Source organism: Megalobrama amblycephala, linkage group LG1, assembly GCF_018812025.1.
Source record: "Megalobrama amblycephala isolate DHTTF-2021 linkage group LG1, ASM1881202v1, whole genome shotgun sequence".
Taxonomy (NCBI): domain Eukaryota; kingdom Metazoa; phylum Chordata; class Actinopteri; order Cypriniformes; family Xenocyprididae; genus Megalobrama; species Megalobrama amblycephala.
In genome coordinates, this window is record NC_063044.1 from 17,117,665 (window position 1) to 17,142,895 (window position 25,231).

General features: G+C 39.3%; 1 protein-coding gene across 3 annotated transcripts in view; it reads right to left on the reverse strand.

The window, feature by feature from the left end:
- Positions 1-25,231, reverse strand: part of LOC125264538 (NACHT, LRR and PYD domains-containing protein 3-like) — a 46,807-nt gene that overhangs the window by 2,399 nt on the left and 19,177 nt on the right. For 2 of the 3 annotated variants that reach the window (XM_048183917.1, XM_048183925.1), the window contains 4 exons: positions 24,832-25,002; positions 19,985-20,149; positions 6,209-6,255; positions 4,236-4,894 (listed from right to left, as the gene is read on the reverse strand). In XM_048183917.1, coding sequence (XP_048039874.1) covers positions 4,344-4,894; positions 6,209-6,255; positions 19,985-20,149; positions 24,832-25,002 — 934 coding nt within the window. In that variant the 3' untranslated portion in view covers positions 4,236-4,343. Of the gene's footprint in view, positions 1-4,235; positions 4,895-6,208; positions 6,256-19,984; positions 20,150-24,831; positions 25,003-25,231 lie in introns of those variants that run through there. The other variant, XM_048183934.1, reaches the window with a different exon arrangement.

Below are 25,231 nucleotides of genomic sequence, written 5' to 3' on the forward strand. Positions count from 1 at the left end.
GGTTTTTATGTCAAACGGGTCGGGTCGGGTGTGGGCTAAAATTAGCGTTTCTGTTGGATTCTTGTTTCTGTTGAAGAAACAATAGTTATTAATTTAGTTAATTTATATCACAGTGTCAATGCAGATCAAAACACTATTGAATATCAAATGTCAAATCAAATGTCAAGTGTCCCCAACTAAGCTATCCAAAGGCAACAGCGTCAAGGAACCCAAACTCCAACAGGTGACATCAGGTGGCAAACAGGTGTTAAAATGGAGAAAAAAACCTTGGGAGAAACAAGGCTTAGTCGGGGGGCCAGTTGCCTGGAAAATCGGCCATTGAATCAATTCGATTTCTAAGGCGGAGCAAATCCGAGCAAACAGGAAGCGGAGTGAACCAATCAGAGAAGGGCAGATATGACGTTAGCAAAGCGACAAGAGAGTCAACAGCGAAAAGTAAATAAACGTTCCCGGGCAAGCACAATAGTTTTTTGGCAAGCACGGAGAGTAGTTTAACATGGCTAGCGCTAGAGAAAGCGACGTTAATGACTTGTGTCGTTGTTGCAGTAAGAATTTGAGAATACATGGTGTTATTGCCAATTGTGTGTGTGTGACATCGTATCAGGCCATCAAGCTGTTCAATAAACTGTTTAAAACATACAGTCACCCGATCAGTGCTGAGATTCTAGATGGCATAAACAAAGATGTAATGAATCTTGACAAACTGAGGACGGAATCGAAACTGTCTCGTGTCTCTCTCACGCTCATCTGCTCTTGCTGTGATCAGCAGCGGCGCGGGCGACACAACAAGCCTCTTTACAGATGTCAAACAAACCAAAGAAGCTCTTTAATGCTTTTGTGCTCGCTTGAATGAGATTCGCCATGTACTTTGAACACAATGAAGCGAGAATGGACGAGCACAAGCTTCATTAGAGACGCAAGCCGTCTCTGTTTCTCTCAAAACCTCATCCAATATTTAAATTTACACTTCTAATGCATTCTTGTGATCGAATCTTGTCGATTCGCTGGAGTGTTTTTATTTAAAAAGGCTAAAGAGAAGCAGCTTTAAGAGACATGGTCTGCTCCGCTCGATATTGAAGGGACTTTCGCCGCACTAGAGTGATGCTGTTTGCGTCACTGAAATAAACGAATCTGATTCGTCAGTACGTTTTGGAGTTGAATTGCGACTTGATGGCAGACTGACCAGACTGATATATCTTGTAGAATATATATCAGTCTGGCCTTGCCAGGCAAGGGGGCCAGTTCTCCTCTGGCGAACAGTGCTTTGTTACGATTCAGGTAGCTATCATAAGTCTGATAGGATCGCAACATTCAAATGATTAATTCCAGTTCAATCCAGGTAGCCTAGTTTGTGCTGAATACAGTGTAATGACACTTTTGCCATTAAAAGTGCTGCAAGTAGATTTTGAACAACGCTGTTGGACATTGTTAATATTTGAAATCAACCCAAACAAACACACCCCTCTCTTCATTGCTCCGCCTCCAAAACTCACATGTGAAGCGGGATCAAAGCAGCCTCCGCATCTGTTTTCAGGCCTTCCCACTTAGCTCTCTCCAGCGCTGGAAAGCTTTTCTAATATTAACGTGGGTCCTAAAGATCTTGCCCAGGCATAAACCTCCATTCCAGTGATATTCTTTTGAGCTCTTTTGTATTGTGTCCCATCTTTAGGTCTGCAGTTTTTTTTTTTTTTTTTTCAAATCTCCCTCTTGCTCGTTCTCTCTCCTCGACCGTCATACGCCTCCTAATGCTGATTGGTTAGACGTTTGTTGTTGGTGTCGGCCTGACTAACTTCCAAACAGTGTTTTTGAAATTCTACTGAGTCCACCATTAATATGTTTATAAACAACTGAAAAAAGCACAAATGTCAAAACTACTCCAAGGCCCCAAAAATCCTCAGACCATGGAGGGTTAATGATTTAATTTTGAGTAATTTGGCCCTCCATACAGTCTTGATATTGATACAAATACTTTAGCTAAAGTAATTTTTGCATTATATCTAAGTTAATACCTGTTCAAGTCACTTCAGCAGGGTCTGCACATTTTTAAACACATTCCTACATATTTTATTTTAGTAAGTAAAATAATTTATATTTATTCAATAAATACACTGTCATTGGAGATCCCATAACAATTTACCATGGCTTTACTGTAGTTACAGTAAAATAGTTATGAAATATGATTAATGTCTTATTCAGTTGATTTCTGCTAAAGGAATGGATTATATTTCACATGCAGCTGATGATTCATACAGCATTTAGTCATTTCACCATTTCACCAATATTCACCATCAATAAAAATCTGATCTCAAGTTTATTTGTCATTGTGTTTGATTATTTGAGCACAAACAATAGAGGAAAATCATATGAATTATGACAATGACATGAATTGTGGGGTCATTCCATAGGCGTAATGGTTTTTATACTGTACAAACCGTATTTTCTCTCCCCCTACACTACCCCTACCCCTAAACCTACCCATCACAGGAAACTGTGCACACTTTTACTTTCTCACAAAAACTCATTCTGTGTGATTTATAAGACTTTTGAAAAGTGGGGACATGGGTAATGTCCTCGTAAGTCACCCTCTCCTTGTAATACCTATCAAACCCATGTCATTATACACATTTGTGTCCTGATATGTTACAAATACACACACTGATCTGCCTATCTATATGAGGATTTATCACACACAGACACATGAAGAGACTCTATAACATCTCACTTTCACTGATTCATCATGAGCTTAACCCTCTGGAGTCTGAGGCTGATTTGGGGCCTGGAGATGTTTTGACATGCCCTGACATTTGTGCTTTTTTCAGTTGTTCATAAACATATTAATGACACAAGTGTCATTACACTGTATTCAGCACAAACTAGGCTACCATAATATGTGAGGAACATGTATGTACATGTTTGTGTTTTTGAAGGAATAACGTTTATGCGTGGTTATTGAAAAAACAAAAAACTTAAGTCACTGAAATAAGGCCAATAAAAGTATATTAAATCTGTGTTTACAATACTTTAGGGTATTGGAGGTTGTAGAGTAGAGTTTTTGCTTCAAAATTATGTAAAAATTATGCTGACTACTCTTTCATTTATAACAATATATTGATTTAGTTTTTGTAAGACACTTTTTGCCAAGAAACACAATATGCGTGGAGGTGTGAATCACCATGAATAATGGGTCATTCTCACCTGAGAAGACAAAATAATCGCATAGTAATGACCTGAAATGACTTGCATATTAATGAGGCATTTCAGTCAGGTAGGCTGTGAAAAAAACCTTCTGTGATGTCTCAAGCTCATCATGGTATATGAAACATACAGAAAAATATTATTACAATATAAAATAATGGTTTTATATTATACTTTAAAATATAATGTATTTCTGTGATGCAAAGAGTCTGAATATAGGCTTTTAGTTTAAAGGCATGCACATGTGGAGAAATATTGGATTCTCATATGTTCATGACAATTTTCTATACAGAGGAGTTATTTTTTATTTAATATTCATTGTAATCACTATGAGCGCTGGTTTTTTCAATTCATACTGCAGCAGGAGGGCGCTCCCTGTGCATTTTTAGTCCACAAATTCATATAAAAGAAGAAGAGGCTATTCCATGAATGGAGTTTCCAATTCATACTGCAGCCGGAGGGCGCTAAAGAAACAAAAACTCATCTAAAATTTATCTATAGAAGAAAAGAAAACAGGAACTAACTGCATGTCTTCCAGAGGTCGCTAACCATGGCTTTTAGATCCAGATAAACTCTTTTCAAGATAATAAATACACGATTGAGACGATGTATGCATGTGTTGCCTCTGAATTTGTGTCTGAATAGCGCTGGCTCCGTGGGCGTGGCCGCATTAGCGGATAATGAGCTGAATCACGGACTTCTGACATGGCTCTCTTTTCATACAGATTACATAAACACAAAATGTTTGTTTTCGATTTGACTTACACGATTTAAAACCGGACATCTCAATGTTTCTTTAGTGTAATTTTTTTGTCATTAGTATTCACTAAGTTACAGTTCATTTTCTAAGAACTATCAGATTGGACTTTGTTCAGAGGGAGACGAGAGATCGCGCATCATGTTAGTTTTCTTTATTTTACAAAAAGCACAACATTGTGTTTTTACTCTGAGTGTATACAAATAAAAGGAGATATTCTATAGTTTCAATTGATGTATTACTTGTGTCTCTATGACAAAAAATGACAGAGTATTTTAAGTCTGTTTTGCTGCAATGTGAAAAAAAACCTTCAAACCGCGCCGGCGCGTTTTCAGACCTCAGGGAGTTAAAGCATTATGGGTAGAATCTCTCTACAGTCTGTTCTGATTCATCAACACAGTTTCAATGATCCATAATCAACCAGAAACCCAGGATAGAGTGGTTGAGTGAATGTGGTCTGGACTGTGTGGATGAGGATCATTGTGTCTCCAGAGACGCTGTAGAATGACAGAGTTCCTGCACTCTGATCCACATACACTCCTATTCTATAGTGATTCACTCCATACACTCCTGTTCTACTGATGATGGTCTTTACAGGGAGATCAGTCTCTATCTTATTGTGTCTGAATGAGTATCTGGAGGGAGAGCATCTCAAACTCCAGGACTGATCATTAGACCCAAACCCACACTCATGACCCCGTCCCTTCCTGCTGATGCTCTTATATGACACTGATATCTCCACATATGTCCCACTCCACTCAATCTCCCAGTAACAGCGTCGATCACTCACACTCTCTCTACACAACACCTGAGGCCACACATCAAATCTGTCTGGATGATCAGGATACTGCTGACTCTCTGGGAAAGTGTTAGTAATCACTGTGTTCTTCAGACAGAGTTCTTTATTTACTGTGTTCAGATCCAGAGTGATCCGATGGGAATCTGATGGAGATAAAACACATCACAATCAGGAATCATCAATCTGTCCATGTTTTAATCTACACTGTAAACATGATTTCTGCTGCTTGTTAAATTAACTTAATTCAAATTCATTAATCAGGCCTTTCCACAGAATCTGTGGACCATTTAACCACGTTTTGTTAGCCATGAGCTTCTGTGCAGTTATTCCTGTAGACACATCATCTGCGGGATTCTAATAAGTATAGATTAGAAAGTATACACTTTATGAGCACATGTGTTCTCTGTGATCGAACCCATGATCACATGATCACATGACTGCATATTGTTATTGCAATGCTCTACCAGTTGAGCTACGCAAAACCCGAAATATGACGCAGATAAAAGGGAACAATGCATTAAATTGAAAGTGTCCTGTTGTCGACAGGGGTGCAAATTTAGCAAACGCTCCTATGGGACGTATTTTATGAAGTAAAATGAAAGTGTCCTGTTGTCGATAGGGGCAAAACTTTAGTAAATGCTCCTATGGGTCATATTTCAGGGAAGTGGCAAACGACCTATATAGGCATAGAACATGTTGAATCTAGGGTAAGTTACAGAGCCATATCCCTTTTCCATATCCCTGACATCTGAGAAATGGTGTAATTGAGCTTGAACAGGTTGTCCAAAACCATGTGGCTTTAAAGATCGGTCAACTGTAAAAGCACTCAGGTGATCCAGATCAGTTACTCATTTGATCCATTGTTGATCAAGGATTGGAGGAGCCTCATCATCCCAGCTATAATTTGTCCTGCATAATCCCTGTAGAAGGAGTTTGACAGATAGTATCAGTGGTGATAGCTGAGCACTGACAAAAATCCCACATCCATGTGGATTGCTTCCTTGAAGGCTCTTCAGGCAATCATCTATATAGAAATTCTAGTAGACAGTGTTCATTATCTCTAAATCAAAACTGTGCTGATTGTCTTCTGCAGTCTATCTTAGCGCAAAGCATGCACAGCTTGGTGACAAAACTGCAAATAAATGAACTGTCATTCTGAGTTCAGTGACAACTTGTGTTACATCGCCACTGGGTCACCACAAGAGCCGAAAGAAGCCTTTATCCTCTTCAGTTGAAATTAACAAATGTTGAAATTAACAAAGATTAATAAATGCTGTAGAAGTGCAGTTCATTATTAGTTCATGTTAACTAATGCAGTTAACTAATGAACCTTATTGTAAAGTGTTACCGGATTTGGAGATCTTGCAGGTTGCTATACCACTGCAATAATTCGGACCCCACAAAGAAGTATAAACAAGGATGTGTGTGTGTGTGTGTGTGTGTGTGTGTAGACCTACATTTGTGTAGTCCTGCTGTAATCCTGAACTCTCCCCCATGATCCACACTAGAAAACACACAGTGACACAGTTAGTTAGTAAACATACACACACACAGGCTTGTGTGTCTATATACTGTAAGTGACTTGTATTGCTTTTATATCAGGTTAATGATTCACACACAGCAGTGCAGGGCTGTAATTTATTCATCACGTAAAATTTTCAATTATTTCTTAGTTGCGGTCGGTTTGTGGGTAAATGTTTTTGACCAGCTTTTTCCACTTTTGATGTGATTTCTATCAAGAAATGAGTATTGTTGTAATAAAGTATTGTCTTAGTTTATCATTAAAGCTCTCTGTGTTTAGTTGTAAATCATAAGACGGTCATTCTGCCTCAGTCTGTCTGAAGTCAGTTTTGGGAGGATCCTTCATGTATAGTCAGTAAATACACCTGTGTAGCGCATTTCTCTATTTGCATGTGTTGTGGACTTTTGCAGAGTGTTTCTCTATATGCATTTCATGAGTTCACACTTACAAATAAGTCAGATAAAATAAATGGTATACGTATTTGGTGTGCTGTCCGGGGAAAGGGCTCTGAGCTCGGTATTTGGCCCTATCACAGAGTACCCCCTCCCCAGTACCCCCACCCCCTATTTAGGTTAGGAAGTAACCAAGTGAGTGTGAAGAGACAGGGTGGTGGAGGAATGCTGAAAACTGTTGAGGATTCATGGGTGAGTTAACTGTGGTTAAATATGTATATGCCTGTACTCATTCTGATTGGGTAGATATGTTGATTACTGATTGTTGACAGCTGGTTGAGATGATGTGATAATTGGATAGCGTATTTGACTTTGTTCCTCCCGAACTACTGTCACAGACCCGCCAGGCTCAACCATCAGCCAATCACAGTGCACTCCCTCACCAGAGTTCTCACCAAACACACCTGATCCTCATCATCAGCCAATCACCACAGAAGCACACCACTCACCTCAGTTCACTGTCTGGTCTTGATGATACCAAGGACTATGAGCTCACCAGATCCAATTCAAGAACTCGTGGATGCCCTCCATCAAACGCTTTCTGCAAATCCTTCAACATCTTCACCAGCGCTCACTTCCGCAAGCACCGGCGTCACTCCTTCACCACCAGTATACGCCAGTCCCATGGCCAAACCAGCTCTCTTTTCTGGCTTGGCGGAGGATTGCAATGGCTTCATCCTACAGCGCTTGCTGGTCCTGGAGATGCAGCCGCAGTTGACAATCGCTCCAAGGTAGCTTTGATTATATCCCAGTTGAATGGACGTGCACTACAATGGGCGGAAACCATTTGGTTGCAGCATGGACCAGTAACCCAGTCTCTGGCTAATTTCCTTACTCATTTCAAAGAGGTTTTCGGTAGACCAGCTGGTGATTCATCAGTGGGTGAGCAACTCTATCAGTTAAAACAAGGATCAATGTCTGTTAACGATTATGCCCTCAAGTTTAGGACTCTTGCTGCTGCCAGTGGATGGAACAAAGAGGGATTGCTCATTACCTATCGTCAGGGTCTATATCCCAGGGTGCGGCTGCATCTTTCTGCATACAAGGATTCCATTGGGCTCGAACGTTTCATACAACTCTCCATCAGATTCGCCACTCGTATGTAGTCGTGTCTCAAAGAACACCAGGGTCCATCAGCCCCCCTGAACCAGTAGCAGAACCCATGCAATTGGAGAACAATCATCTAACTTTCGCTGAATGGCAGAGACAGTTGACCTGAGGATTGTGTTTATATTGTGGTGCTACTGGACATGTGATATCTACATGTCCCACTCGTCCTCCTCGTCCCATGTTGAGTGCGATTATACCCTCCATTAAGAAAATGAAGCCGCTCACCACAATCATAACGTTTACTGCTGTCAATGTTTCCATTCCAATCTATGCTCTCCTCATTTACATTTTTACATTTATTCATTTGGCAGACGCTTTTATCCAAAGCGACTTACAAGTGAGGAATACAACAAGCGAGTCGTCATGACGAGGCAAATAGACAAGAAGTGCTCATAATACAAGTTATAGGCAGTGCTCAGATTATCCTAAGATACAATAGAGAGGGATTAGAGGAAGTGAAAGGATAGGAATAAGAAGGTTTTTTTTTTTTTTTTTTTAAGATGAGGTTAAGTGCTCACGAAAGAGATGGGTTTTCAGCTGTCTTTTGAATATTGCCAGGGATTCCGCATTCCGGATGGAGGCAGGAAGATCATTCCACCAGCAAGGAACAGTGAACGAGAACGTTCTGGAGAGTGATTTTGTGCCTCTCTGTGATGGTACCACAAGCCTTCGCTCCTTTAATGAGCGTAGGTTTCTGGTAGGAGTGTAGACTCGTAAGAGTGAGTGGAAGTAGGAGGGTGCTGAGCCTGTGGCAGATCTGTAAGCAAACGTCAACGCCTTGAATTTGATGCGAGCAGCAAGTGGTAGCCAGTGAAGAGAGATGAAGAGAGGCGTGACGTGGGCTCTTTTGGGCTCGTCGAAGACGAGACGTGCTGCTGCGTTCTGAATCATTTGTAGAGGCTTGATTGTGCATGATGGCAGTCCAGCCAGAAGACCATTGCAGTAATCAAGCCTAGAAATGACCAGGGTCTGGACCAGAAGTTGTGTTGCATGTTCTGTTAGAAAGGGCCTGATTTTCCTGATGTTGTATAGTGCAAATCTGCATGACCGAGCTGTCTTTGCAATGTGGTCTTTGAAGGAGAGTTGGTCATCAAGGATTACTCCAAGATTTCTGGCCGAATTTGACGGGGTAATTGAGGATGTACCTAGCTGGATGCTGAAATCGTGATTTAGAGTCGGATTGGCAGGGAAGACGAGAAGCTCAGTCTTAGCCAGGTTGAGCTGTAGATGATGTTCTTTCATCCATGCCGAGATGCCCGCCAGACAGCGGTCTCGACTCCGGTTCAGCCGGCAACTTCATCTCTGGTGCCCTTTGCTGTCAGCTCAAGACAACCTCAATGCTGTCCGTCTACCAGATCCATTTAGTAACTGGCAAATCACTTGGTCATTACCCTGTTCATCAGTGTGCTGGGCCAGTGAAGCTTCAAGTCGGAATACTTTCCACATGAGCTTCAGCCTCCTGCTCCTCATCCTGAGTCACTCCCTGTCTGTTCTACATCCATAGAGAGCCTTGTAGAGAAACAGTCTGTGGATATTCCTCCATGTTACGCCCCCTTCAGTGATGTATTCTGCCCGAAGAAAGCCTCCAGGCTGCCTCCACACCGGCCATGGGACTGTGCCATCAATCTGCTTCTGGGTGAGTCAGTGCCTGTGTAGCGTCTGCACAAGCGTTGAAGGAAAACAGATCCCCTCATTAACTGTTTGCTAAACCTCAATTCAGGAATCTTTGGGTCCAAGTCTCACAACTGGCGCCCACCCGGCACAAGCCAAATGACACACGGGACTCATTTTATAACTGTTAATAAGATAACGGACATCTGCTAACAACTTCAAAGGGAATGTCCCCCACCAGGGGAGCGGGCGCGATGAAACAGGCGCGCATTCCAAGCGACAATAAACAAAGGAGCCCCACACACACACAGACACACACACAGAAACACACAATCATACATCATTATGTAAAATACAACTATGCCAACATATACCCATCCTGTATTTTGAAGCGTATGCATGTTTTCTAGTGTTTAAATGAGTGTATTTGTGCTAGTGTTAGTTGTAATAAGGGAATTTTGTCTGTAAACCATAACTTCTTGTATATGCCTTTCTGATCTATCGAGTTTGATCTCGTTTTAAAACTCCGGACTCGAGCTATTCACTGAGAGATGTCACATAGCTGATAAATGCATTTTTCTATGTGTTTAATGATATTGTGAAGAAAGCACTCCATCTCGAAATCCGATCTGATAGTCGTAAAGTATGCAAATTCATCTAGGAGACCAAACAAAGAAAGAGCTTGCCCGCCAACTTTGCATCAATGTCATTGGCTATTCCACTTCAAGAAGGTGTGTCAACTTATCTGTCATAAAAAGGAACACCAAGAATCCCCTGTGTGTTCTCCCGTCTTTGCCGAAAACCATCCGTCGCCCACTCACGCACAGCGACCGCGCTTCCATCGCGCTCAGCCCTCGGGATCACCATTCTTCCAGCGAAACTAACTTAAGTCCTCAGTTCAAATCTCCCGCGGAACGGACAAAACCAACGAACTGCGCCAGCGTCACAACGAAACTGACACGCAACCCAATGCAAGTATACTGCCGTTTCTCAATCTCAGATAGTGAAACTGTTTTCCGTGCTGGCCTCAAAGGACTGTTTGTAAGTTTTGCTGCTTCTTCTCTCTCTCTCCTTTCCTCTACTTTCACTTTTGTATATATTTGTACATTCTGTATATAGACGTATCCTCTGTAGTAGTTTGCATATTAAACACATAATTTCTTCTCGATTGTTCTGATTGTTCATTCAACCAAAACCCGAGTCAATTTAACGTTCGATCAATTTTATGCTTTGATGCGGTGATAGGACGTTATCTCTTTTGGCCAAAGGATAACTCCAGTCATACCATAGAGTAAGCTAGTTTGCAGGACAAACATAGTTCTCTAAATAATTATTAAAACAGAAACTAATCATATAACGTGATTGAGTACAATTCGTTGTGGTCAATTCACGGTATATGTTTAATTCCCCCTCGGGTCGATTTATGAATCATAATTTATCATAACTTTTATGATTTATTATAATTCATAATTTTAACCCATAAATTTATTAATAACTGTACAGAACCGCTACACCTGTAAACTCAGCCCAGCAGAGAGGAACTATGACACTGGCAACAGAGAACTGCTAGCCATCAAGTTGGCACTCAAGGAAGGGAGGCATTGGTTGGAAGGCACCAAGCACATGTTTACTGTACTCACAGACCATAAAAACCTAGAGTACTTGAGGGATGCTAAGAGACTCAACCCACGTCAAGCCCGTTGGACGTTATTCTTTACCCATTTCCATTTCTGTATCTCCTATCGTCCTGGTCCCAAGAATGTTAAAGCTGATGCTTTGTCACATCTCTATGCTCCAGAAGAAACCCCTGAAGTACCTGAAACCATCCTACCTGAGAGTGTCATCGTGAGTCCCATACAATGGTCGGAAACATCTGTTCCTACCATCAATGTCTCCAACAACACTCCACCGGGCTGTCCTCCTGGATTACAATACATCAGCAGAACTCAACGCACTCCTCTCATCCACTCTTCCCACACATCTCGGGGCACTGGCCACCCAGGGGCAGATGAAACCCTCTCACTGCTGAAAGAGCGCTTCTGATGGCCAAACATGGCCAGGTATGTGAGAAGGTATGTACTGGGATGTAAGACCTGTGCCATCTCCCATCCGGCAAGCTCCTTCCTCTGCCCATTCCCAACAGACCATGGTCACACCTAGGAGTAGATTTCATCACCGATCTACCTCCCTCCGATAACTGTACCTGTATCCTGGTGGTCATCGACAGATTCTCAAAATTCTGCCGGCTGATACCCCTCAAGGATCTACCCACAGCCATGGAAACTGTAGAAATCATGTTTAACCACATCTTCAGATACTATGGGACTCCCCAGGACATTGTATCAGACCGTGGACCACAATTTATCTCACGAGTGTGGAAAGACTTCTTTGCCCTCCTAGGTGTGACCGTAAGCTTCTCATCTGGTTACCATCTGCAGTCAAATGGGCAGACGGAAAGGAAGATCCAAGAGATCGGCCACTTCCTACATACCTCTGCCATGGCCACCAGAAGTCTTGGAACCAGTTCCTGGGTTGGGCCGAGTACACTCAGAAAGCGGTCGACTCCTGGTTCCGGGAGAGTGAGAGGGTCTGGGATGCAGCTCTTCGCAGCGCAAGATGACAGCCGACCTGAGACGCTCCACCGCTCCAGCAACCCGAGAATGCGGCTGCCCTGCAAAAAGCTCAGTCCCAGATTCATTGATCCCTTCACCATCCTGAAGCAGATCAACCCGGTCACCTATCAGCTCCAACTACCACCTCAATACAGAATTCACCCCACTTTCCATGTCTCACTCCTTAAACCGCATTACATTGGGTAAGAGCAGAGAGGGAACAGCACGATTGCTAATGAACATCACACTTGACACTGGTCTCGAATCTCTCACGGAGGAGCTACGGAAGCATAAAAGGAGGAGTGACAACAGTGAAGGACGAGAGAAGACCAGGGGCCTCATTTATAAAACTTTGAGTACGCACAAAACAGGCCCTGAAAGTGCGTACGTCAGTTTTTTATGCATAAGTTGAGATTTATAAAAACAAACTTGATGGGAAAATTTGCGCACCTCCATGCAAACTCTGACCCATGCGTACAAACATTTTGGAGACAGCAGTTTGGCGACACCGATGGTGAGCTGAGGGACTGACGGCAGATGAAGGAAAACCACTTTAAATCCTAATTATGAGTCATAATCATAAATACAGTGCATGTTCACAATAAGTTTAAAAAAAAAGAAAGATTTAAACTTGCATTTACATTAATATTACACTTTCACTATTGGCGATAAGCACTGAAATTACATTACACAGTCATTACGGAGAAGTTAAACAAAAATGATATGAATTTAGATAATAGATGTGCTACTGCACGGAGGTGTTGATGTCGTGTGAAGGATCTTCAAACAATTACCACTGTATTTGAAGGATATAATTAAAGGATATAATTTGAGGAAAATGGTAAGATTTGCACGTTTCCTTTTTTAAAATACCTTGTCAGTGACGTGCCGAGACAGACAATTGTATAAACTTCCTAAAAGATATGTTCACCTTATCAGCAAAACTGCATAAATTTGATTTGAATTGTTTTATACTATTAAAATACTATTTGGCCAGTGAAAATGAATGAAACAACTCTATTCTAAAACCTTTATCTTAAGCTTTTGATACAATTTTATTTTTTATGGATAATCTGTTGTATTTATTCTAAAACATAAAGAGGATTCTGGATGTCTTTGATCAGTTTAGTGTATTGAACAAATGGCATTTATAGTCCATATCTAATATTTTCTAATGTCTTGTACCTTTGACGGCGTTAACCATGGTGTCACGTGGAAACATGCAATGAAATGATATGCAGATGAGGTTATGCATAGTAAAACTAGGCATCATAATCTCCATATATGGTGATTTCGGGGAGGAGATGCACGTACACACAATCTTCCGCTGACTGAGATTTATAAAGGGATTTGTGCGCAGGTCCTGGCATATCCATGGTTTTATAAATCTGAATATTTTTGTGCGTACGCAGAATTTAGCTTTTGCGCGTACGTACACTTTTAGGATGAAATCTACTTAAAGTTTTATAAATGAGGCCCCAGGCCTGGACTTTACATTATGTTTTATTATGCTTGTGTCCTTCCCTGATCTACAAACTGTGTTACAGATGTGATTTGTGTATTTTTTGCGGCATTCATGCTGAAAACCATGATACCACTCAGACTTTTGCCACTCAGTGGGCGTAACCGCAGTCATAATGGCTCCCGTGATTTTCTCCCTAGGGGGATCCCCAGTGGTGTAGTCTATATGATACGCAGGTATATGCCTTATACCCACTAGGAAAGGTCAAGGATTTCCGTATCCACTTAAAAAAGAGTGAGGATACAGATTTGGCGCTCTTTAATGTGGTGTGATGGGTCGCTGTAGACTTAGTTCAAGAGAAGTAGCAGCCTGATGCACACGTGAACTGATCCTCCGCTTTAATACCAGTTATAGCGTGAAATAAACATGATTGAACAACTAAAGGTATATTAAAAGATTCAGATCATCTTACCGAAATCCATGTCATGCCTCGTGTAATCGCTTACTTAGTGTTCAACCGCGGAAAGATGTTAATAATTTTTTTTTAAATAACTATAAAGAAAATAACTATAGAGAGGCGCATAATAGAGAGCTAAATATATGCACCATTTTACATATTAATTATAATTTTTAATGTTCTTCTATAGCCTATATAATGCATGTTTGAATAAATCCATCAAGTGGACAGCCACCATTTAAATGTTTATATTTCAAAAAACGTATTGGAGTAGAAATAATTTTAAAGTTAGTAGGCCTATTATAACTTCATTATTATAAAAATTATCTTAAGTGTAATTTAAGTTTATATACAAATCAGTTAATTTAACCTTCAATATTAATGTAGTACCAACTGATTCCCATGTATATTATACAGCATTAGTTGAGTTTTTTTTCTTGAAAAAATTTGCCATGTACTGTAGTCTACCTGATATACAGTATATCCAAAATAACTGATATTGACTCGAAATGCAAGCTTGTGAATCAAAATGCATAACTATGATGAGAGACTGGCAGGAAATTGTGCAAAACAGAGTCCAAACAGGGTGATATTGTGACATACTGATAAGCCTCATCTTTCCATTGTTAATAGTTGCAACTTGCACTCTTTACTCTCCTCCTCAGGTCGCTAAATTGTCATATACAATATGCTAGTGCAAGTATATAACAATTAGTTCAAACTTTGACCTGAGGAGGGCAGTAATACACTTAGCAGTGTCTACACTGATGGAATTCTAATAGAGGAGAAGAAGAAGAGAGCTAGTTCAAGATGAGCATTTATGGTTAAAACGTATACAATTTTAATTTTTTTCAGAAAATGACATCGTTTCGCTAGATAAGAAACTTATTCATCGTCTGGCATCATTTAAAGCCCTTTGAAGCTGCACTGAAACTGTAATTTTGACCTTCAACCGTTTGGGGCCATTGAAGTCCACTATAAGGAGAATAATCCTGGAATGTTTTCATCAAAAACCTTCATTTCTTTTCGACTGAAGAAAGAAAGACATAAACATCTTGGATGACATGGGGTTAAGTAAATTATCAGGAAAATTTTAATTTGAAAGTTAACTAATCCTTTAAATGTGCATTGAAAATTGGCAGTTGATAAAACTGGCCCCACCGTCGTTTTGATTTTTTTTATAGTAATTAAAATCATTTAGTTGGAGAAGAGATACAGTTAAAAACTGAACGCGTCTGCTCAATTCAGTGAGGCGAATGAGAGTTGCAGCACAGATCAGCAGCAGGAGTCAGATTTAACCTCACTTTGCCCATTTCGCCTCACTTTTCTGAATGACAAGACTAGGGATGAAAAATTGGTTGAAAAGCGCAATGTAAAAGCGCATATTTAAGTGAGTTTGTCATTGTACTGTTTTGTTGTTGTGTTTTTCATTAAGAATAATAATAAACCCACCCAACCATTCAAGCAATTGCCACCTCCAAATTGCCACTTCTTCAAAAGTGAAAGTAATACATGAGCACGGGCATTCATAATGATGCGTGTTTGTTTGTTTTTTTAAATAAATTTTTGGGTACACTTCAACCCATAATGTACTACAAGTGGTAACTAAATATATTTTTTAAATACAGAGATAATATTTTAGTTCATATTTCACTTTTACTTTTTTTCTGGACCTTGAATGTCAGTAATTTTGTTGCTTTTAATGGAGGATAAAAAAAACCCTCAAAATATCTTAATTTGTGTTCCGAAGATGAACAAAGGTCTTAAAGTAAGCAAACTCTTTAAGTAAGTAAGTCAGATTGTATTTGTTGTATTTTGGCACTGGTAAATTTGTATTCAGCAATGTTTACAGAAATTTATTTTTATATCAGATTGCAAAGGCTTAGTTTCATTTTACTGCACAGTGCTGGAGGTGCATATGAATGTTTTCTATGACATTGTAGAGGCTTATTTTTCATAATATATATAGTGTACAGTTGAACGGTTTCATTTTTTCTGCATCTTGAAATAAATATTTCTATGTTCTGTATCACTCTGTGAGCCTGAGCCTTTAAATCTCCTTTGTAAAAGCTTCACGAAGGCATAAAGTCATCACAAAAATAGTTAACTGACAACTACGAAATGTTCTTTAACTACCTAAATTAATAATGAAATACAGTAAGAATACGTGAATAAAGCATTTATTAACACACTTAGTATTTATTACTATATGTCTAAACAATAAGATGTATAAATGTACATGTAAATAGTTTATTAATCATTTACACTTTCTAAATGATATTACAAACCACTGACAACTCCTAAATAACTGGTTTGTAAATAATGTAATACTTAATTTAGAAATGATAAATTAAAGACCCCTTGTGGTGAAAATCACGTTTTTAATGTTGTTTATATGTCTATGTAGTGTTTTAAATATGCTTTAAGACAAACCATGTGCAAATTCATAAGTCAGCACCATTGCTGAGTATTTTATGTTTGAAACTGCAGTAAACCAAAAACCCGCGGTTTGAAATCTTTGGTGTTTGTGACATCACAGACTACCTCGTAACCAATCATAACAGTGTGCCAGCAGGCTTTAGCATATCATTAACTATGACTGCTCTGAAGCAGGAAAGTCTCGAGAGAAGGTTATCCCGGTATATTCTGTTGATATGAAAAATTGTGTAGATTTATCAATATAGCGAGTCTATTGCGATGTTATGATGAACTATAAGCCTTTCTCCATTGACGCTCTGAGTTGTTCAAAGCGTTTGTAAGGATACAGATTGTTAGAAGGCAGCTGTCTGACTCTGAGATGAAGAACAGGAACGGTGTGTGTAACATTAGCAACACATTATTAGCTGTTTGATAACGTAGTCAAGCAAAAGGCTAATCATAATAATTCATATTAATGAATGACAGAACCGTCGCAAGCGCTGTGCCAAGTGTGCGAGAGCATAGGGGCTCATGCCAAAGTAAAGTACAGCTGATTTGAAGTACACGGGTGCCTGCATGATTTTATCTAAATGTTTTTTTTAATCTGAAATCTCCATAAAGCAATGAAATTGTCAAACATCCATTCAGCACATGTTCACAGAGGAAAATGGCTGCTTGTTCTCTCGATACTGTCTGTTTTACTGAGAAATAGCTTCAGGTGATTCAGTGAGAGAGCAGTCCAAAAACCAAAAGTGGATTCAGACCATTTTGCAAAGGCATTTTACCAATTTATAATTTAAAACACAATTTAAGCATCAGAAAATATGTAAGCAGTTCAGTTGCACAGCTGTTAAACTGAATATACGAAGCGAAGCAAGCTTTTTTATTAAATATCCACAACACAAACAACAAATTGCTTGTCACTACAGCAACACTGTTGCATATTCATTGATCCATGTATATTAAATGAGGCAAGGGTGTAGAGTTACATTCAAGCTATTTTAAAGGGATAGTTCACCCAAAAATGAAAATTTTATGTTTATCTGCTTACCCCCAGGGCATCCAAGATGTAGGTGACTTTTTTTCTTCAGTCGAACGCAAATTATGATTTTTAACTGCAACCGCTGCCGTCTGTCAGTCAAATAATAGCAGTGGATAGGAACTTCAACTATAACAGTAAATAAAACTTGCTTAGACAAGTCCAAATTAAACCCTGCGGCTCGTGACGACACATTAATGTCCTAAGACACGAAACGATCAGTTTGTGTGAGAAACCGAACAGTATTTATATCATTTTTTACCTCTAATACACCACTATGTCCAACTCCGTTCAGCTTCCGGTGAGTGAGGTCAGATCGCGCTCTGACAACGGAAGTGATGTCTCGCGCTCATTGAAGTATATGGGCGAGACATCACTTCCGTCACAAGAACGCGTTTTTTGACCTCACTAGCAGGAAGCTGAACGGAGTTGGACATAGTGGTGTATTAGAGGTAAAAAATGATATAAATACTGTTCGGTTTCTCGCACAAATCGATCGTTTCGTGTCTTAGGACATTAATGTGTCGTCACGAGCCGCAGGGTTTAATTTGGACTTGTCTAAGCAAGTTTTATTTACTGTTATAGTTGAAGTTCCTATCCACTGCTATTATTTGACTGACAGACGGCAGCGGTTGCAGTTAAAAATCATAATTTGCGTTCGACTGAAGAAACAAATTCACCTACATCTTGGATGTACTGGGGGTAAGCAGATAAACATCAAATTTTCATTTTTGGGTGAACTATCCCTTTAAGGCATGAAGAAATTTTTTTCACTTGAGTTTTTTTTTTAAATATACCAATACCTATACATTTATTAAGTTCTCTCTCTCTCTCTCTCTCTCTCTCTCTTTTTTTTTGTTGTGATTTTGCAGTTTTCCAAGCACAACACAGTGAGTAAACTAATGAATGGACAGCTTCTTTATTATTACTCTAATGAAAAAAGTAATAATTTTTATGTGCTTGTCACAAACTTAAAAAACAAAAATATCACAGTGTCCAATAACCTTCAAAGGGCATAATTACCAATATATATATAATTGTTGTTATATAAAAATAAATTTACAAATTACAAACAATACAACAAATACTATAGAGACACAAATTAAATAAACTTGTTTTTCAGATACAGTAGGTTTATTTACCATGTATACATTTATTTAACATGTTTTGTTGTTTTATTAACATTAATAACAAATATAGGCTACGGTCCCTTTAAGACCGAATCCATGGATACTGACACACATCCTGTTTTCACTCAAATGTTTACGTCCACTTAAGCCATAACCCACTGTATTTACGTGAGATACTCCGCATGATGGACATTTTGACAATTATGTGTGCATTTGACCATTCAGGCGCGAGGAGAACTGATCTTGTGCTGTCTGAGAGAACTGGGATCGTGCACAAGAAAGAGAGAGAGCGCATGCGAGAGAGAGAATGTGTCATTCATCACGATTCCGCCTATCCCGCCTTCACTAATTGATAACGAATTGTGATTAAAGCATGTAGTTCGCAGTGTGTGTGTTGTCATCATTAATTTTGAAGTATTTCCACACCACTGAGGCTGACATTGTTTCTGCTGCTGCCGTCGGTGTCTCTGTGCACGGACAATTCTGTCAGTTACGTCACGTGAGGTATCGGTCATTGGTATCGGGAGTATTTTTACAAGCTTGGCATCGCTAATAATTTTAGTAACTGAAACTCTCTTTATTTAAAGTTTATATACAATATGTTTATGCTTACATGAACTTTATGTAAATTACCTCATGCAGTTATGGGTTTCAATGCATTTACCATTTCTAATAGGAGGTGGCATAAGACTCCATGGTTGTTTATATAGTTTAATACTTTAATAACATTTCACTTGAATTTTTGTCAAATATTATGTAAACTTGTAAAAAGTATTGTCTTCAGATAATACCTGAGAAATGTAAGATAATTTATATAATCTCTTTCTGTTGTAAGCCACACACACATACACACCAACCCTAATTATATTCAAGTATATATGCACACATCCCTTCCATGAATATGGGTTAACTCTGTAAAACCGGTGTACAGATGTGTTGTGTACAGCCTGGATGAAAGTTACCCTTGTGTTGGGAACAAATAACCCTCCTTTGGATGAAGCATGGGTCCTTCGTTTTGACCAACACCCCTTGAGGAAATCTAGAAATCGGACATCACTTCATATAGTCCCTCTTTCAGACATAAGTTGTGAAACTATTTTACTAATTAAGTTGTGGGGAAGTGCCGACAACAATTTTCTGTGGACGTGTATGTTTATCTGTGTGTGTTAGTGTGTTTCTGTACTGTAAGTGTATGTACTGTAAGCGGGAGATAACATGCGGGAAATGGTGTGCTTTCCATAGATAATAAAAACTTACTTTGTGGGAATATCAAGTAGTTTGTCATGTTATCCTATTGTTGGTTATACATATTTGTTCAATATCATTGTGGGTTTTGGTTCTTTTGCTGTTGTAAGATGTAAGGACATAACATTGTAAATGCATGTAAGAAAGAAAGTCAAACTTTTCCTGCTCAACATACTTGAGTTTGCAGTTTTGATGGTTGAGTGTATCGGTGAGCAGCTTGACTCCTGACTCTCCTGGGTGATTGTAGCTCAGGTCCAGCTCTCTCAGGCGTGAGGGGTTTGAACTCAGAGCTGAAGACACATAACCACAGCCTTCCTCTGTCACCATACAGCCAGACAACCTGCAGACACACATAGCAACAGTCCACATGACATTAGTTTGGCAATCAGATCAGTCACTATCACACACTGACCTGTGCAGTTTGTATGCTGTTAATTTCTGTAAATTCAGCCATAAAAGTAACAAGTGTCTGTGGAAATAAACCAGAGTAAAAGTATTAATTTACTTGAATAAGCAGGCCAAGTCATCAGAAACATTTATACTTATTTGCATTATATGAATATTTTTTACATTTGTACCTATTTCAGCAATTCATTAGGTTTTATTTATTTTTAACTTTTTAAAAAACTTAAATAGTGATTAATTTTCAGTGACTTTTGAATTGAAACTGTATATTTACGTGATTCATGTGATTTGTAATTGAATATGAAGAAATTGTTTTCAGCATATTAGGCATACAAACAAGACTGAATGTGTACATATTTTAAAATCTTTAGACAGTCCCCTCCCATCCCCCAACCCCAAACAATATTTTTCTCATATGGTTTTTAATTGGTCACAGCTACCTATCTATACTAATTTAATTTAATTTTAATTTGACGTTTAGTCTTGTTGTTTGATGGGTAATGATCGTTTACAAAGCATTGGTTGTTGGTCAGGAAAATAATCTAAATTAACAAAATGTTTTCATAACAATTCTCCACCAGATTTGCTACTGCACATTAACTCAAAAACTTGTGTACATGAGCTGGCATCTGATGTGAGATTTGGTCGTAGCCACCTCTCACATCCATATTTGATAAATGCCAAGATTTACCAAAAATTCATTTTGTAATAAAAACAGGAATGCTTCATCAGAGCTTAATCTATTTGGGTCTCAACTGATTCAGATTCTGAACTGGGGGGCAGCAGAGTGGCAGCGGAGCTTGTACCGCTGCAAAGTTCTATGCCTTCCACTCTGATTATCACGCCCTCATCACGCCTCAGCAGATCTTCCAGAGCCGTGTCACTTCTCAGCAGATCTTCCTGAGCCCTCAGCCGAGATGGCAGCCATTCCTGAGCCCCCAGAGACTGCAGCGTTGGCCATTATGGACACTGCCATTTTGTGTGTGTGGGCTGCGCACACATCAACTACAGTCCCAGAGCCTGCTCCAGTCCATGAAACTGCTCCTGAGCTTGCTTCAATCTATGAGTCCATTCCTGAGTCCACCTCTGTCCAAGAGTCCAGTCCAGAGTTTGTCCCAGTCCTAGAATCCAGCCTTGTGGTCATCCCTGAGTTTCCTGTCCGTCTTTACACAACCACGGAGGTCATCCCTGAGTTTCCTGTCTGCCTTGACACGACCATGGAGGTTGTCTCCAAGTTTCCTGTCTGTCCCAATGTAACCACAGAGATTGTTCCTGAACTGTCTGCCCGCCGCAAAATGACCAGAGAGGATGTTCCAGTCAGAGCTCTGGAGGGCTTTTCTGAGCTCCCTGCCTGCACTGTCATGCCCCTAGGGGCCAATTCTAACCTCTCTGTGCTTCATGTTTCAGTTTCTCCTGTTCAGCAGTGTGGGTTTCCAGTGTTACCTGATCTGCTGTTGTGGTCGTCTGCTCCGCTGTGGGGGTCTTTAAGCCCATCTGAGCTGCAGTATTGGTCATCTGCTCCGCCGTGGGGGTCTTCAAGCCCATCTGAATTGCAGTGGTGGTCATCTGCTCCGCCGTGGGGGTCTTCAAGCCCGTATGAACTGCAGTGGTGGTCGTCTGCTCCGCCGTGCGGGTCTTCAGGTATGTCTACCTGGTCGTCTGTCCAGCCTTCTTCGCCCTGGTCATCTGCCCTGCTTCAGTCTCCAGGTCGCCTACCTCTTCATGGACCTGGCCCTCCATCACGCCCCTTGGTCTGCCTCTGCTCCACCTCCCTCCGGGACAGTTTAAGAGCGTCTGGAAGCCACTCCTTTGAGGGGGGGCTCTGTTACATGTGCCCTGGGACCGTGCTCTATACTCATTATATGAACTCCATTTCCCACAATTCCCCACCTAGGAACCAATCACACACTCACATCAGTTTCCCATCAGTGACTCTTTATAAGCTGCACTCAGACACACACATGGCTGAGTATAGTTTAGCCCTTTGTTTGCATTCCGTCCGTTCCTTGTCTTGCCTAGCCTTGCCTGTGTTTTTGACCCTTGACTGATTTCTTGTTCGTGATAGTTTGCTGCCTGCCTTGTGCTTTTGCCTGTGTATTGGATACTCTTTTGCCTTGCCTTCCTGTTTCTGTTTGCTGGTGTTTGACCAACTGCCTCTATGACTACGCTCTCCTGTAAAAATAATCTCCAACTCCGTTTTCCCGTTCCCATCCGTTACACTTTTGTTATTGTTTTTATTTCTTATTCATTCCATTTTTATTCTTATGTATTTATTTTCTTTTTATGTTAAGCAATTTGTATTACCATTGTGTATGAAATATAAATAAAATTGCCTTGCTTTGCCTAAAGCATTTATCATAATGATGCAATATTATTATGTCATTATGCCATTTATTAGCTCATTTGAATATGCCTTGTGGCAATATCCTGTATTACACTTAATGGATAATGTTATATTCTGTAATCCAGTACTGGATTTTTGTCTCTAAATGTTACTATAGTAACTGAATTTCTCTTATTATATATGTGATTTTTTTGCTTACATGAACTTTATGTAAATTACCTAAAGCTATTATGGGTTTGAATGCGGTTACAATTTCTAACCATTAGGTAGAAATGGTAAATGGGGAAAAAAATATTTTTCTCTGACTTATGCAGTCCAAGTGGGTCATACTTTCAACTCAGAAAATATGCACATCTGTAAAAAAAAAAAAAAAAAAAAAAAAAAAAATCATTTATTGTGATAATATTTCATTCATTATTTTAAAGGTGCCCTAGTTACTTAATATAAGTCTAAGGTGTCTCCTGAATGTGTCTGTGAAGTTTCAGCTCAAAATACCCCATAGATTTTTTTAAATTAATTTTTTTAACTGCCTATTTTGGGGGATCATTAACAATGCACTGATTTACACTCGACGCCGCCCCTTTAAGACGCGAGCTTCCTGCCACACGAGCTGTCAACTATATTACAGCGCATTTACAAAGTTCACACAGCTAATATAACCCTCAAATGGAACTTTACAAGATGTTCGTCATGCATGCTGTATGTATGCTTCGAATTATGTGAGTAAAGTAATTATTTTGATGTTAAAAGTTTTATTCTGAGTGAATCTGAGGCTGGGCTCCGTGGCTAACAGCTATTGCTACACTGTTGGAGAGATTTATAAAGAATGAAGTTGTGTTTATGAATTATACAGACTGCAAGTGTTTAAAAAATGAAAATAACGACAGTCTTGTCTCCGTGAATACAGAAAGAAACGATGGTAACTTTAACCACATTTAACAGTACATTAGCAAAATGCTAACGAAACATTTAGAAAGACAATTTACAAATATCACTAAAAATATCATGATATCATGGATCATGTCAGTTATTATTGCTCCATCTGCCATTTTTCGCTGTTGTTCTTGCTTGCTTACCTAATCTGATGATTCGGCTGTGTGCAGCTCCAGACGTTAACTGGCTGCCCTTGTGTAATCCCTTTGATAATTGTTGGAAACGTGGGCTGGCATTATGCAAATATTGGGGCGTTCACCCCGACTGTTACGTAACAGTCGGTGTTATGTTGAGATTCGCCTGTTCTTCGGAGGTAGTTTAAACAAATGAGATTTATATAAGAAGGAGGAAACAATGGTGTTTGAGACTCACTGTATGTCTTTTCCATGTACTGAACTCTTGTTATTTAACTATGCCAGGGTAAATTCAATTTTTGAATCAAGGGCACCTTTAACCTTTTAAGACCTGAAGGCTTTTTTAGAGTTTTTTTTCTGAGCGACATACACAAAAGTAAAGACTTGTAATGGCAAAACTTTAGCAAGGAGACTCAAAAGGTAGGTATCATTTGAAATAACACTTTTTAAATTTTTAGGAAATATAAATTAAATTACATTTGGATATTTTCATGCTGAGATATTGCAGATAAAAGACAATATATATATATATATATATATATATATATATAGAGAGAGAGAGAGAGAGAGAGAGATACATATATATTGTGATTTTTCATTTTTTTTTATTTTGATAAAGTATAGTTGAATAAAGTGTTATTAATTTTTGCAGCTAAATAAACTTTAGAGGCACTTCTCGGGATTCTTTAGGAGTTTTTCAAAATTTCAAAATGCCTATTTTGTTATTCCACGTTGGAAAAAGAATATGGATGGTTCCGGGAACATTGGATACACACTGCATCCCGGAAAGATGAGAGACGTGTTTTTATCCAAGTATATTACATCATTCCGTGAGTAATATATCTTGTGATCAAGGCAAACTTTGATTTTGGATTAATTTTAATCATGAGAATCTGCTTTAAATAATGATATGCCATTTTCTATGATCTGTGCATTTTTCATGAAATTATGAGCATGTGACATCTACATATTTGTATTCAGTTAGCGGCTGTGCTGTTTTTGTTGTAAACACATATTACTCAGACTCATTAGAGGGTGAAAACAACACAACAGAAGCATGTTGGCTTGATCTGAACATGTAAAGACTCTGGTTTTGTATGCAAAAATAATTTTTGTGCTACCTATATGGGTTCAGTTTTTACTGGCCCTTAAAGAGAGACATGCAAACGGGAGAGTGGGCACTCCATCCGGTTTTAAAGAGTTTACCTCAGTATTTCCAGCTGACAGTTTGGACTCTTTAGTCCATCAGAAAGAAGTTTCACTCCTGAATCCTGTAGGTCATTGTTACTCAGGTCCAGGTCTCTCAGGAAGTTTGAGGATTGTAGAACTGATGACAAACTTTCACAACACTGAGCAGTGATATTACAGCACTGTAGCCTGTGAAGAGAACAAAACAAACAGCAATATTAATGCTTATTAAGTAGTGTTTATAATCTAGAGCATTGGTAACTTGGAAAAACTTTTGACATGTAAGCAAAACTAAAATGATGTTCTCTTATAATAATGAAAAAAATGATGTTCTCTTATAATAATGAATCAGTATTTTCAGTTTCTTTAATTTGTGATACAATTAAGAATCATAACATGGGTAACACTCAGGTTCAAC